This window comes from Telmatherina bonti (genome assembly GCF_933228915.1).
Source record: "Telmatherina bonti genome assembly, chromosome: 1".
In the NCBI taxonomy this organism is placed as follows: Eukaryota; Metazoa; Chordata; class Actinopteri; order Atheriniformes; family Telmatherinidae; genus Telmatherina; species Telmatherina bonti.
The window spans coordinates 17,853,279-17,868,409 of record NC_136619.1 but is presented as its reverse complement, the minus strand read 5'-3'; the positions used below and the strand labels follow the sequence as shown (position 1 = coordinate 17,868,409).

The 15,131-nt window shown below is 39.2% G+C and overlaps 1 protein-coding gene across 2 annotated transcripts in view; it reads left to right on the top strand.

Annotated features, from left to right (window-relative positions):
* trpm7 (transient receptor potential cation channel, subfamily M, member 7) overlaps positions 1-11,873 on the top strand; it is a 41,183-nt gene extending 29,310 nt beyond the window's left edge. For both annotated transcript variants that reach the window (XM_079240845.1, XM_079240844.1), the window contains 18 exons: positions 15-150; positions 335-513; positions 611-743; positions 862-1,646; positions 2,534-2,622; positions 4,251-4,347; positions 4,464-4,540; positions 4,673-4,710; positions 4,858-4,886; positions 5,217-5,264; positions 5,613-5,657; positions 5,831-5,896; positions 7,586-7,869; positions 8,059-8,141; positions 9,105-9,310; positions 9,511-9,562; positions 9,676-9,782; positions 10,874-11,873. In XM_079240845.1, the coding sequence (XP_079096971.1) occupies positions 15-150; positions 335-513; positions 611-743; positions 862-1,646; positions 2,534-2,622; positions 4,251-4,347; positions 4,464-4,540; positions 4,673-4,710; positions 4,858-4,886; positions 5,217-5,264; positions 5,613-5,657; positions 5,831-5,896; positions 7,586-7,869; positions 8,059-8,141; positions 9,105-9,310; positions 9,511-9,562; positions 9,676-9,782; positions 10,874-10,986 (2,567 nt within the window). In that variant the 3' untranslated portion in view covers positions 10,987-11,873. The remainder of the gene's footprint in view (positions 1-14; positions 151-334; positions 514-610; positions 744-861; positions 1,647-2,533; positions 2,623-4,250; positions 4,348-4,463; positions 4,541-4,672; positions 4,711-4,857; positions 4,887-5,216; positions 5,265-5,612; positions 5,658-5,830; positions 5,897-7,585; positions 7,870-8,058; positions 8,142-9,104; positions 9,311-9,510; positions 9,563-9,675; positions 9,783-10,873) is intronic.
* The last annotated feature ends 3,258 nt before the right edge of the window (positions 11,874-15,131 follow it).

Here is a 15,131-nt window from a genome sequence, read left to right as displayed (position 1 = left end):
TCTTCCCTCTGCAGTGTGTGCCAATAACAGTGATGCATCAGTGCAACCCCTGTGTAAGGAAGAAGGAGTATGGCTGACTCCGTTCCTCCAAGCAGTCTACCTCTTTGTTCAGTACATACTGATGGTTAACCTTCTCATTGCCTTCTTCAAGTAAGTGCACAATGTTTCACTGTTAGGTAACCATGCTGGGAATTATTTGGACGATTAAGATCTTGTTTCAGTGTATTTTACCTCTTGAAAGATTTTTTATGTTTTTATTCTTGACAGTTATTCTAATCTTGAACCTAAAGGTTGAAAATATTTTTCTAAGTCGTTGTATTTCTCTGTTTTCTAGTAATGTATACATGCAAGTGAAATCCATCTCTAATCTGGTGTGGAAGTACCAGCGCTACCACTTCATTATGGCCTACCACGAGAAGCCTGTCCTGCCACCTCCCTTCATCCTCCTGTGCCACATATACTCCCTCTTCTGTATGTGTAGAAAGAGAAAGAAGGAGAGTACATATGGACCAAGTAATTACCCTCTGCTGTTTTCTGCTTGAATAAATTTGGCAGATTTAAGTTTTGGCTATTTAACTAAGTGTTGCTGCTGCTTTGTATTTCTTTTCAGAACTATTTCTAACGGAGGAAGACCAAAAAAAGCTTCATGACTTTGAGGAGCAGTGTGTGGAGACATACTTCCACGAAAAGGATGATCAATTTCACTCCGGGAGTGACGAACGCATACGTCTTACTTCGGAAAGGTGCGACAGTTCTCGACCCTCACAAAGTTTTAGTATAGATCATTGTATGAATGAACATTAACAACATCCAGTAACACAAAAAGAGTTGATGATAACTGGAAGCGTTGTCTGTTTCCAGGGTTGAGACGATGTGTTTGCAGCTGAAAGAGGTTGGAAACAAGGTGAACTTTATAAAGCGTTCCTTGCATACATTGGACTCTCAGATTGGACATCTGCAGGACCTCTCAGCTCTCACTGTGGACACTCTGAAGACACTGACAGCTCAGAGGGCATCTGAGGCCAGCAAGGTCCACACTCAGATCACCCGGGAGCTTAGTTTGTCTAAGAATGTGGTCCCAAGCATCGCCCCTGTGCCAACAGATTCGAAATCGTCCATGATATGCAAGCACAGCATGGGGGCCTACTTCGGGTCCTCTTTTCCCCAGGCAGGAGCCAACATAGCGGACTCTCTTTTTGGAACTGGTGCAGAAGGAGGGGCTGGGATGGAAAGTCGCCGGAAATTTGGGCCAAGCACTGGGACAGAGCTGGGGCTGGACCCCAGCATGAACCCAGCGTTGAGTCCAGAGAGGAAGGTCTTTTTAGGGTTTGGACACCTTGCTGCAGAGGCTGGCTCCTCAGGCAGTGCCGGATCCAGTGCCTTTGTCCAAAGTGCTATGGCCATTTCCCCTCCGGAGCCGCACCTCCGAGGCCACTCCCTCACCCGGAGTAAGCTGACCCGTCCACAAGAGCTGCGGCTTTCGGACTCGCCATCCAGCCTACCCAATGTGCCCTCTCCTGGTGCTCAGTTCCATATCAGTAGCACCCCTTCCCAGCCCAGTGGCTCCAGCCACCCTGAACTCGCCTTGCCTGGGCTTTACAAGCAGCCCCTGGACAGCACCTCTGTAGAGTTTGGGGCGTTTGTTGGTAAGTATGACAATGAGGCTGAGTTTGATGTTGAGGGGATAAAAGATGAAGAAGAGAAGTTTGTCTATCCTACTGTTGTGTCTAAGAATTCAAGCTCTGCTCAGCCTGCCTGCTTGCCTGCTTGTGCTGTTAAGCCTAAAAGTACAGAAGGGCTAAAAAGAGGGGGGAGAGAGAGGGTGATCAGTTGGGGGTATGTGAATGAGGCCTTTAGCGACGAGGAGGGCCTCTCTGGTTCTCCGAGTAGAAAGACTACACATGTGCAAGTCCCAGCAGCTCCTGAAGCAGCATCGCCAGTCGAAGACAGCGACAGAAATGCCAGTCCGCCAGGATGCACTCCACCCCCTGCTGTGATACCCAAAAGGTCCCACAGACGAAGGAGAAAGGAGTGTGCTATGTCAGGATCAGCTGCCTCCCAGTGTGAAGGTCAAACTGGGTCGGAGGAGCAACGTGTTGAGAGCAACGTGGAAAGAAAACAAAACATGAGAGGTTTGAGTTTCAGCCTGAGCTTAAGTTGTGGGCTGCATCTGCCAGGTGATGGGGGGGCCTGTCCATCTCCCGATCAGGATTCCAATGGATGTTTACCTGGTGCCTTCTGCTGTCCTTTCTCTCCTCTGACTCACTTAATTATTTTCTCTTCCTGTGGGTGTCAAGAATTTTACATCACTGTGACCAAAAGCATGAAGTATTGGTTGTTTTGTTGACGTTATCAGCTGGTTGATTAAGATATTTGTTGTTTTGTGGGTTGAAGAAAGAGGGGAGATTCTCTATCAGATTTAGGAGGTGTAATTATTTTACCATTACGGTGTTGGTATTTTACTTAATCTGAATTCTGCATGGAAATTTCCTTAGATTTGTCTGTGTCAATAAAACCATATATTTTGTCTCAGGACATAAAGATAATTTGGATCTTGAGGACCCCGTGCCCAGAGAGAGCCCCAGCAGACAGCAAAGCCCCACCACACGGACCAGATCACAAGTGAGTGTTGGTATGAAATTCCTGTGGTCAGTCATGCTGACGTCGTAGATCCATTTACAGCAAGAATGCAGTTTTTAAAAAAGCAGGTCTTTATTAATAAGATATTTAAAAATGCATCTTACAATAATGAAACGATGCTAATAGGGATTACTGTCACTTTTCTCTGTATCAAAGTAATTTTCCTGTTAAAATTGGATTCCTCTCAACACTAAAAGTTGTTGCTCACAAAATGTTTTAGGATTTATATTTGCAGTAAAAGGATTATGGTTTCCAGATATACAAATATAAAATATATTCACATATCAATTTAATTATGGAATATGTACTAGTATTACGTGTATATAAGATTGATTTTATGTAGTTTTAGCTCATTTTATTTTACAGACTGGTGAGTTTGGCCTCCATAGTTTCTCCTTGTATACTACTTTGGTTTGACCAACCAGTCAAACCTCATTTCACACTTTATTCATCACATATCCTACCTGAGGGCAGTTTTGAGTTTTGCCATGACATAATCACAAAGCTCATGTTCCTTTTTTAAAAATTTTTTTATAGATGAATTACTCTGGAAAAAAACCTACTGAGTTGTTATAGCAGTGATGGATCATCAGTCTAATCAGTACATTTGAGCATTTCCTGTGTGTGATGAGTTAGGACTTGTGTCCATATATAAGGATGACAGGAGTGACACAGTCACACTCACCAAGGAAATCATCCAGACAAGCTTGGGCAAATGTGCATTGTCTTGTGTGTAACGCAAGGGTCTTTATTTGTTTTTTAATTAAAGGGTGAAAAAGTTTGAGCATTTATCTCTTATTCTATGAGTTCTTTCAGCATTTGTCTTCCCACCATTGTTATGACATACTCTACATACAAACAGCTTTTTATCTGATTTCATCATGAAGTCCAAACACATCTGCTTTAAAGAAATTCAGACTTGTTTAATTTTTCTCTAAGCAGTGATCTTTACATGCTCTGCTTCATAAAAACAGGAATATGTCCACTAACAGGACTACAGTAAACATTTTGGGACATTTTTTGTTTTGTTTTGTTGGTTGTTTTTTTTGTCTTTAACAAGTTTTCTCAATAATTGAGCTCTTTTCTTAGTTTCAGTCTGACTTTTGCCTTTGACTACTCACCTTTTTCTACAAATATTGATTAAAACTCCTCAAAACGACTCAGCTCTCCTTATATCTTTACACCATTTAATACCCCCCCCCCCCCCCAAAAAAAAAAGAACTAAAACTCTTTAGATTTGCCTGTAGGTTAATGTAGACAAAAATCTGCAGCGTGTCCCTCAGAGACTTGTAACTCTACATCTAAATTCTTATCAAAGAATATTGTGTTGATAATGTGACATACCTCATTTACTCATCAGATCTGAGAAGTCCCACCCAGCAGGTTGATGGGATTATTCTCTTGTGTGGCACTTTGTTGTACCATGTGACAGTTTAGGATAGCAGAGTGTATCTTTAACTGTTACATATGTAAAGCACTGATTAAGCAATGAAATATTTGGCCATCATTGAGACTTCATATTTCCCTCTTTCTGAAATGAACAACAAATCAAAGTTTTGTTCTCTCACATTTTTCTGTGTCTTTGTGTCCATCTGTGTTTGTTGATCCAGGCTCAGTTTGAAGGTCATGGTAATATCAGAGCAGTGAACTCGTACGCTGGCTTCACCGAGTTTGACAGAACTCCAGCTTTTCTCCATCCTGAGTCAAGTGAGCTCACTAATGCAAATATATTTAAATGATTAGATGTCTTCAGATATGGCATCTAAATGTGATGAAAGCGTTTTATATCTGCTAAGACTCTCCGTTTTCCATTGTTTCTGTAGCTTTAACAAAAAAAGACAGGAGCAGAGTTTCTGCTGAAGACATCCGTGTCCATGAAGACCCCAGAGCTGCAGTACTTGTAAGCATTTTGTGTATATGTGTGTGAGAGATAGTACTACTATCTACTTATGAGTACAAAGAAAAAGTATTTGTAGGTTTACTTTATCTGTACTTGCCTCTATTGCTATAACATCGTCTTATGGTGTCACAGGAGCGAGTTCAGGTGAAATCTGCCCAAGCCAGCAGCCTGTAAGTGTTGGTCCACTGCTCCACATGTCCACACACACACACACACATAAACTGCAACTTGTATAGAAAAAATTATTTTGTGTGTAACCGGTTAACATGGGATTGTGGTGCCTGCTTGTCTCAACTAATTGCCTTTTCTTTTGTCAGAAGAAACCCCGGTGAAGAAACACTAAATGGTAAGAAGTTTTTCTAGCTGCATGGTTTAGTTTGTTTTGACTTTTCTGTCTGGATTGGCCGGTTCAGCAACATGGCATAAACAGTGACCTTTGATCTTTCACCTTTTTTCTTCATGTGATGAAATCTAAAATGCAGCTTCTCATGGCAAAACAAACAAAAAAAAAACTCTTTTTTTTTCTCATAAATTTGACTATTTTACATGATTTTGCAACTAGAATTGAATTTAGTTAATTTGAATTTACCTTTAAATTTTAAGGTAAATTTTAAATTTAATTGTGTTAATGTCTGGTTTAAAGCTTTGCTGTACTTTTCTTCCTCTGGGATTACAGCTTCTCTTTACATGCCACGGCACACCCACCTTGGAGCCAGAAAGGACTGTGAGTGACAAACTGCACCACACATCCTTTCAGAATCATCTGCATATACCCACAGAAAGCTGAAAGGGTCTGAAATCCAATAAGGGGTTGGAATATCTTTGAATAAATCTAGGCGTTTTGGTGTCCATTAGCATTTTTCCCCTTTTTTAAATTGTCAGTAGAGGGTGCTAAAGTGCACTGGCAGGTTGGGTTGTTTCTGGGCTGTAAAGAAGCACACTTCCATCTACTGGCAGATGCTGGAATGGTTCATATCTTTGTCCAGTGTAGCAAACTATTGCTCCACTTTCATGTTGATTTGGGAAAAAGATAGTCTTCTGAAAGCTTAAATCTCTCATTTTGTGTCTGCAGCTATTGCTTCCCCGTTCAAACCCATGGAGAGCTATCAGTACTCTGGTAAGACAGAGCAGATGGTGGGCATAATTTCATACTTTTCAGGCTGCATTTATTGCTGTTTCACAGGATTGGAGTAGTGTGTGTAGATGAGGTTGCAACAGTTGCCTAAAAAAGTCATTTTTTGTGTTGTTGTAGTTTTTAACTATATTTTTGTTCCCTTTCTCTTCTTGTAGCTGTGGAGCGTAACAACTTGATGAGGCTTTCTCAGAGCATCCCTTTCACTCCTGTGCCCCCCAGAGGTAAATATGTTTGTCTTGTAATGTGAGTTTGGCAAGAGCAATGCAATAAAAACTGAAGACAGTTGGAGAATAAGCAAGTGTTTGACTCTGGTTTTCCCTCCTCCTCATTCACCTGTTGCTGTTTGCTTTTACATTCCAGCAGCTGAAGAACCAAGTAGAAATGTTGCTTTTTCAGTTTCCAGCTATTTGTTGAAAAGAAGCTTAAGTTTTAGTGATTGGGATGTTTGTTGGTTTGTTTTTGCACTGTTGTTGTCTTCCATGCTGTTAAGCAGAAACTAAAGCTTTTTGCTCGCCCACCATTGTTACATTCATGCGATTGCAGCAGAATAGTTTCATGATAAACCCCATGTGAATTGCACCACTGTTCTTCTGTGCAGCATTTTGCCATCGCAACCTTGACATATAAGTGTGGCGTTTATGTGAACGGCTGTGGTCACACTAACTGGTGGGGACACAGAGTACCAGTGGGCTGATGTGGCTTGTAATTAGCAGTATGTGATCTGACTGTGTTTAAAAAGTGAAAATAAAGACAAGTGAGAAAGTTTTCAAAAAGAAGTCATTAAAGTTTTAATCAAACGTTTGATTCGAATAAAAGAGCACAGCCAGAACATGTACACTTAATGAGAACAGAAACAACTTGCCACAGAAAAATTAATAAAATATGTAAACGTCTGAAGAATTTCTTAAGATAAGAGCAGTGAATCTTTTCTATTCAAAACAAGTGAGCTGATTCACTTTGTAGCTCCCAGACGAATAAACAGTCTTTTGGTTTCATTTGATTCAGCCTTTTTAAACCAGCATAACAACAATGTAAGAGCTAAATGACACAAACAAAAGTTAAATTCTATATGTCGTAACTTTTATTGTCTAAATTAGCTTACGGCTTCCAACTTAAGCCACATGTACGTTCCTAACATTTTCAGATTTCTTATATGTCAGAAGACTGTCTTAAAATGTTACTTGTTTCCACATTCAACTGGTGCTGATACTGGCACTGTGCTGTTTATCTTTGCCTAACGACTATACTTTATGTCCGTGTGTTGCACTACCTGGGGTTCCCAAAGTCAGCCCTCAAGGGCCACTGTCCAGCAGGTTTTTGATGTATCTGTGTCCCAGTAAACCTGGCTTCCATTAAATGGACCCAACAGCCAATGGAACTCTGCACAGTGAGGGATTAGTTTGTCAGGTGTGTTGGAACTGGGACACGTGGAAAACCTGCAAGATTGTGCCCCTTGAGAAACGGAGCTTGGCACCCCTGCACTAAACAAGTTGGAACATCAAAATATACTTTCCATGTCAACACAAGGTTTGTTAAGGCCTCCAACCTCTAAACTGGAGACCAATCGGTACATTTTGACTTGTGCAGGATTCTCATGAGAATTTCTAATTCTTATTAAGTTATTCCTTGTTGTGTATTTCTCTATTTTGGGGAAAAAGAGACAAAATATAATTGTTGAAGAATGATGCTGAAATTGCAGTGGTTCCATCTTTTCGCCAGGGTTTGTTTAATAGGGAAACAAGGGACTCCCAATACTTGTTTCTGTTGCACCTAGAGACAGTTTTCCTGTGAATAGTTAAACATTGACAACTCCTAATAGTTCCTTGTCACTAAATATATTTAGTAGAAAAGCGACTGGGAAGAGTCAAATACAGACGAGAAACTTTCTTGTTTTCTTTGTGTCCATCCAGGCGAGCCGGTGACCGTTTACCGTCTGGAGGAGAGCTCCCCCAGCACCATCAACAACAGCATGTCCTCCTGGGCTCAGCGGGGACTTTGTGCTAAAATAGAGTTTCTCAGCAAAGAAGAGATGGGGGGAGGACTCAGACGGGCCCTCAAGGTTCTCTGTACTTGGTCAGAGTATGACATCCTGAAACCAGGACACCTGTATATTGTCAAGTCCTTCCTTCCTGAGGTGGTCCAAACATGGCAGAGCATCTACAAGGAGGAAACTGTGCTGCATCTTTGTCTCAGGGTTAGAAGCATTGTTTGAATTTTCTCTTTCCCAGCAACAGCAGACTTAATACATCCCAAAAAATCTGCTTAAACAAAAACATCAGACCATTGTTTGTTGCATCAGTATTGTAATATTCAGTGTTTTCCTCTCCACTGTGTGCAATATGACAATATCAAAGTTAATATCTGGCTTCTCTGTGTTAAACAGGAAATTCAGCAACAGCGAGCTGCTCAAAAGCTGACATTTGCCTTCAACCAAATCAGGCCGAAGACGATCCCTTATTCACCGAGGTAAGCAGGGACTGGCACAGAACTCCCATTGTCAGATGGACAAAACACATTTTCACTCCGCTTCATATTTATTATTTCAAACAGGCTGAACAATATCCAATGCTGACAAAGATCAACAAGCCTGATAAGGTTTTTTGTAGGGCTGGCCTTGACATCTGCAGCTTCAGTTCAATAAGCTGCAGATCCATTTGAATCAATCAGGTGTGAAATATGCACTTTAATAGCCATGTTTAGATCGTGGTTTGGTTCTACTGTTAACATGGAAAGTAATAAACCAAATTGTCCATGTCCCAGTCTAAACGATCAGTAAAGTAGCCAGTTTTCTGATCGTTGTAAAACCAGATTGTGGTCCGACATTGAGAAAACATTTTAACAAGTTCAGGAGTTCACGATACACAGGACTACCTAAAAATCATGTGGTTCACCTTTACAGTTCATCCTTCCAAGCTGGTGAAAAAGAGGAAAGTTGTCCATCTACAGCAGCGTATTCAGTGCATCATGTCAAAACGAGCACATTATTGTAACCAGTTTCAAGCTACCTGCTTCACCCAGGATTTGTTTAGCAAATGTAATATTTGTTTGACGTTTTCAAAACAGAAGTAATGATCCTTTCTGCCATTTGCGGCATACTCTTTGTGGAATTAGAACTTTTGTTTTGCAGCTTTTGTAAAATTTCTTTATTAATCTGAAGTTGTTTGGGTTAAGTGAGAAATATTTCTTTATTCATAGACCACATTAGCATGACATCACACATATCATTAAGAAACGTTACAAATCTTTAGCATCCTCTGGACATTTTGGGTTTGTTTTTTTTAAAGTTTTGATCAAAGAAAAACCTTTTTTTTTTTTTTTTCTTTTTTTTTTTTTTCATTGCATTAAGTATAAATGCTTTCAAATAGGGAGTCTCTGGATCTAAAGAACCGGGCGTCTCACACTATAATTAATCTGTATTTGTGTGTCCAGGTTTCTGGAGGTGTTTCTGTTGTACTGTCACTCTGCTGGACAGTGGTTTGCCATAGAAGAGTGCATCACTGGCGAGTTCAGGAAGTTCAACAATAACAATGGAGATGAAATCGTCCCTACCAACTTACTGGAGGAGACCATGCTGGCCTTCAGCCACTGGACCTACGAGTACACCCGCGGCGAACTGCTGGTGCTCGACCTGCAGGGTAAAAACTCTGTCAACTTCAGTTTGAGTGTATCCAGAACGTGAACATGACACAAAGAGATGGACGAGGGTTTAGCTGTTTAAAGAGTGATCAGGAGGGTCAGATGTTTTCTTACTGTGTGACAGTTATGAAGCTGGAGTGATGTATTCTCTTTCTTTTAGTCTTTGACAATAAGCTTTTGTTGGTTTGTGCATCTGTAGGCGTTGGGGAGATTCTGACTGATCCATCAGTTATAAAGAGCGGGGAAAAGGGGTGAGTGTGTGCCTCTCACACAGTGATGTGATTCCATACTGAGCACAAATTTCACTTGACCGTAAGCTTTTTCTGCCAGCTTCTTTTTTTAATTATATTTTTGACTTCTGCAGATCTTACGATATGATATTTGGACCTGCCAACTTGGGAGATGACGCCATCAGGAACTTTCGTGCAAAACACCATTGCAACTCGTGCTGTCGGAAACTCAAACTTCCCGGTGAGAAAGAGTTGGAGGTTTTTATTGAGTTTTGGTTGTTTGATGACTTTTAACATTTGGGAAAAGTAAAAATCTTCTCAAAACAATTTAAAAAAAAAAATCTGCTTCAGTCAAAATCATATTTGTTTTGCTTTATAATGATACATATCTTGTTTTTTGTTTTTTTTAAATTTTCTGTAAAACCCTGTAAATGTTTAATTCAGCATAATCATGACTAAGTCATTTGAGGTTCTGTTTCTGCCATTTACTTAGATTTGGTCCTTGGGCTGTAAAAACTAAACAGACTCATTTTATTTTCAATGAATAAAAGCTTTTTTGCGCAGAGAAACATATTGCATGAAATTGTACAAAGCAAAATCAAATTATACAAAAAAAAAAAAAACATGCTAACCATCACATTAAAAAAGTAGGAAGAAGTATGAACTTATTTCAACATCTTTTTCCATGTTACAGCCAAATTATCTGTTATATAGCTTTACTTCCTGTGTATTTATGCAAAGAGATGTCATTAAGCTGCATCAAGCTGTGCCATGCACACACAGATGAGTTGCACTGAAACCAGCACACAACAACTGCATTATATAACATAAAATATCTGCATTTTTAATGCTCTTGGGGTGGAAACACTTGGTTATCTTTGAGGAGCAGGTGGAGGAGTTTTCCTGCTCCAGAATTGCTTGTCCATCAGAGGAACATGCACAGCTGAAAGATCAGAATCTCATCATCATTCTAGTCATATATGACTGGTTTTAAGGCTTAAAATGAACCTCTGTCGGTTTTCGTCTCTTTGCTAAGTTGATCTGTGCTTCATTTTTACATGCTTATTTCCTGCTTCTTCTGAAAGAACATACATGTTCAGATGTCATTTTAAACCCTTTGACCTGCCTACGGCTGCAGGGAAGCTGCTGAATGAGCGCAGGTACCGGATTCTGCGAACCAGCCATTTCTCTGTGATCTAACAGCATGTGAAAGCAAACATGTTTGTGTCTGTGATGTTTTGGGGTTTTTTGTTTTTAGATCACAACCAAACATGAACCCACACGGTGCAAATAGAAGGTTTAACCTCATTTTGTTTCACTTTCTGGTTTCAGATCTGAAGAGGAACGACTACACTCCAGATAAGGTTACGTTTCCACAAGAAGACCCTCCCAGCGCGGGAGGTGGAGGCAAAGAGTCCCGCCAATCAATGAGACTGATGCTGTGATCACTGAAACACGGTGTATGTGTGAATGTGTGCATGTGTGGAGGCGACAGGGTTCTGATAAATTTAAGTCAAAGCCAAGGAGCAGGAAGGTGCGCCTGATAACTGGAAGAATCACCGTCATGTTTCCATGGGAACCAGTGCATGCAAACTGTCTTTTTTTTTTTTTTTTTTTTTGCCACTCCTACAAAAATGCTGTTGAACACAAATCAACCATCTTGACCTTCTTTTTTTACTACATAGCTACATGGGAGAGGTTTTAAAACATTTTGTTTATAAGTTTATGAATAGGTATATAAATGTAAAAGACTATAAACTGGTATATCTACAGGTACAGTGTCATTGCAGAGGGTTTATTTATTTTAAAGTTTTAAAGGTTGCCTTGTTTAACAAAAAGAGAAACAAAGAACAAAACTAAGTGCATTGTACATCTTTTACTAGCGGCTTCAGAGAGGAAAGCCTGCTGAGGCTGAGTCACTGCAGATTGCCACCACATTTTTTATAAATGTACACAGACTTGTATCACAACTTTTTGTCTCTTAGCTAATGAAAAGATATACATGAATTTGAGAATCTTGTAAAATATGGGCAGATTGCAATGCAACTTTTACAGAAAAATGTATGTAATTTTATTGTATTGAAAATGTGTCCTCCGGAATATTGCTGACAGTTTTTATTGTTACAAAGGTACTATTGCTTTATCTTTGTCATCAACTATTGTATGACCAAACTGCAATCTAGTGTATCTTATAGATACAGTTATGTGGCATGAGATGAACAGATTTGAAATATTTTATTCAGGGGAACTGGCAAACAAAAGGGTATTTCCTGCATACATTTTTTTTTTTTTTTACTGGATATTGTTTTAAACTAATAAAATGTAAATAAGATGAACTGCAGCGGTGTGGGTCAGAAGTGGGCGTCGTCATTTAAACAAGGATTTAAAAATTCTTTGAAAATCAGTCTGCAGGAGGAAACAGTGGAGCTTCTATGTTCTGCAGCGTCACATCTCTGTGATAACCTGCTGGTATTTGAATTCACATACAATAAAACTTTTGTGCAACGAACATGACGGCACACCTGTGTGATATTGTGCTGCTGAAAGGAATGGATGCCACAGGTGCCTGATGATAAGCTGAGCAATGCTGCAAGATTTGCATCTGAACAGTCACTGGGTACTTTTACATTAGAGTCACAGAAGATTAAATTGTTTCTTAGATGCAATCCAGAAGCATTGTTCATAGGGTTGTGAGAAATGCACGAAGTCTACAGCAGTCTTCCAGCCCCCGGGTGGGTGTAGCTTACTTTGAGCTCAACAAAATCTTGTAAGCATCAGTTTCCTCTTTATTTGGCACAAGTTCTCACCTACTCTGCTGGCTCACAAGACAACTGAAAGAAACATGATCACAGTCACAGTTGAATACTGGTAGGTTTTTCATTTCTTCTTCTGCTAATACGTACACATCCTCAATGATTTAGTGGTGTGAAAATACAGTTTTGAAGCCTGAGGTAATAAGGTCAAATAGTCATGAAATATTGTTTGTTTTTCTCTTCATAGTAAAGGATGAAGTTATGCATATCGCTACCAGGAACTAGCCGGTGTGCTTAGGCAGGTTCCTGGTGTGAAGGTGACTGGAATTACAGGGAGGCCAGGTGAGGAATTTTTCTGCATGTACTGGACATCAGATGATAATTTGATGAAGTCAATTGTTCTCTGTCCGCAGACTTAGATTAGCTTTTATTTGCAGTGATGCAGTTTTACTAAAAACTGCCCTTTAGGTTTCTGCACGGGCAAATCATGAGTAATTTACTGAATCTGTTTGACTAGAATGTATTTCTATTTTATGTTCTGCCACCACAGACAGCTTTGAAGTGATGCTCAACGATCAGCTACTCTATTCAAAGCTGGAGACGGGGCAGTTTCCTGATGCTGAACAGGTTTTTGTCTGACTTACACACTATTTTTAGTCACCTCATATACACCATAAAGCCTTATTTTCTTTTTAGAAAATGAATAATTACTTATAAAACTTTTTCATTTCTGCTAATCAGTCAGATTTGTCAGTTTCTGGGTTCATGACCACAGACACAATCTAATTTGTTTGTTGTTAGCATATATGTTGCAGATAAAAGATGACCTTTCATTTAGGCAGATGCAGACTTGTGAAGTAAAAAATACATTTGAAATGAGCATAAATAACACACTAAATGTATTTTTATTTTTTTATCAGATGGCAGAGAAGGTGAGAGAGATGATTCCTGGAGGGAAAGGGAAGAAAGGTTCGATGAAACACAAAACCAGATGCTGTCTTCAATAGAAGATGGAGAATCAAACCATTTCTCTGAGGGAAGTTTGCTGGTTAGTTTTTCCATTTCCTGTTAAACATTATTACCTTAGAAATGTCAACAGCAGTTTCTAAAAACCAGTCACTGATCAACATTTCTGTTTATGAATGTACACACCTAAAAGTTTGTGTGGTGTGTGCACGATGCCCGTGCAGAAAGTTTTCAGCTGACTGGGGCCTGAGGATCTGTTGGCCCATGTGACTTTTGACATTTATTAGAGAAAAGCAGAAGTTCTCCATTTAATTCTTTTTACATTTGTGTCCTTCCTGTTTATACAAGTGGAAATGAAGGCATGAGGCGCATGAATGTTCTCAGGGTCCTACGTTCCACAACTCAGTAACTGAATTCACATCAGATTATACATGTTGCAAGCTAATGAATTTCCTCAATTATTCTGCCCCCTCCTCACTGGAGCAGAATTTCTGAAGCTATAAAACATGGGCTAAAAAAAAGCAAGCGGTTATCTTTTGATTTGGCTCGAGGTCCATGTGCAGCTTTAGACCTCTTCATCTATTTGCGTTCCCACCGTCTCCAGAGTAACGGAGTAAGAGTTGTAGACCATGTTTCTCTGGTGATTTTTCATGTACAGTGGGAACATAGAGGCCTGGGAACACAGGAGTAATGTCACATGAGGTTGCCTAAAGAAGTTTGAACATTTTTTCTTACTGTTTTCATGGCCTTTATTCGAGAACACAGATTTTGCTGTGGATTGTGTTGCCATGGCAGCATGGCCAATTTGGACATCACATCGCCACACATACATTATCAGTTGCCACCAATCTTAATTTGACCATAAAGTGAATAAACTCAAGACCAAAGAAAACAATTTTTTTTGTTGTTGTTGTTGTTGGTGAGTTAATTTTTTTCTTTTTGTTTGTTTTTAAATAAAAATTTTTATGGAGATATTATTAATGAAACTCACATAATTGGAAACTGTAACCTTTTTATTTAGTTTTTTTGTACACTTTTTTTTTAAAAATGGTTTCTTATTGTCAATTATTTGTGTTGCTTTATTGATTTTTACATCTGAAATGCCAAATATTTCTCCTTTGTTTTGTGGTTGTTACCCGTTTTGTAACAAAATTTCTAAAACAGTATAATAAAACGTTCTCTTACATCATTTTAAAATGAAGTTTTCACAAGATGGCGTGAAATGTTTTTTTGTCGATTGGTCTGCACCATGAGTTTCATCCATCTTTAACAAATTGACACACAAAAAAACTTTTCCTCACCTTACTGATAAATGCAGCCTAATCTCATGGCTGATTGAGAAACTGACGTGAAAAACCGATTCTTCCTTTTTGTCACATTTTCATTTTGGAACTAGTTTTCAGAGGTGAAAAGGTTGGACATCCATAGGCCTGAGATGATGGAGGAAGACTCAAACTAGTCAACAACTCAAAGTGGCAGATTAATTTCCTGATCCGGTCAAGATGTTTGGAGTGGAAAAACACAATTAATTTTCCATGACAGCAATCAGTTTTACTTTGTGTTGACTTAATGGTTTAGCTTTAGTCTGGCTCTCGTTAATAAGTGAACAGTTTACACTTTACCTGCTGTGTACATTCAAGAGTGAGTTTCTTCAAAAGTCAAAGTAGTGAAATGTAAAGTACAATTTAAACCATAAATTAAAGCATTTTTTAATCATTTTTTTCAACTTTTTATGGCATGAAAAAACCTGGTAATATAATATACTGTGTAATGTGCTGGTTTAGTCAGGTTTTTTTTTGTTTGTTTGTTTTTGTATTATTACTTCCTTTAATTTTAGTTCCACAGATAAATACTGCATTGACCAGATGTTT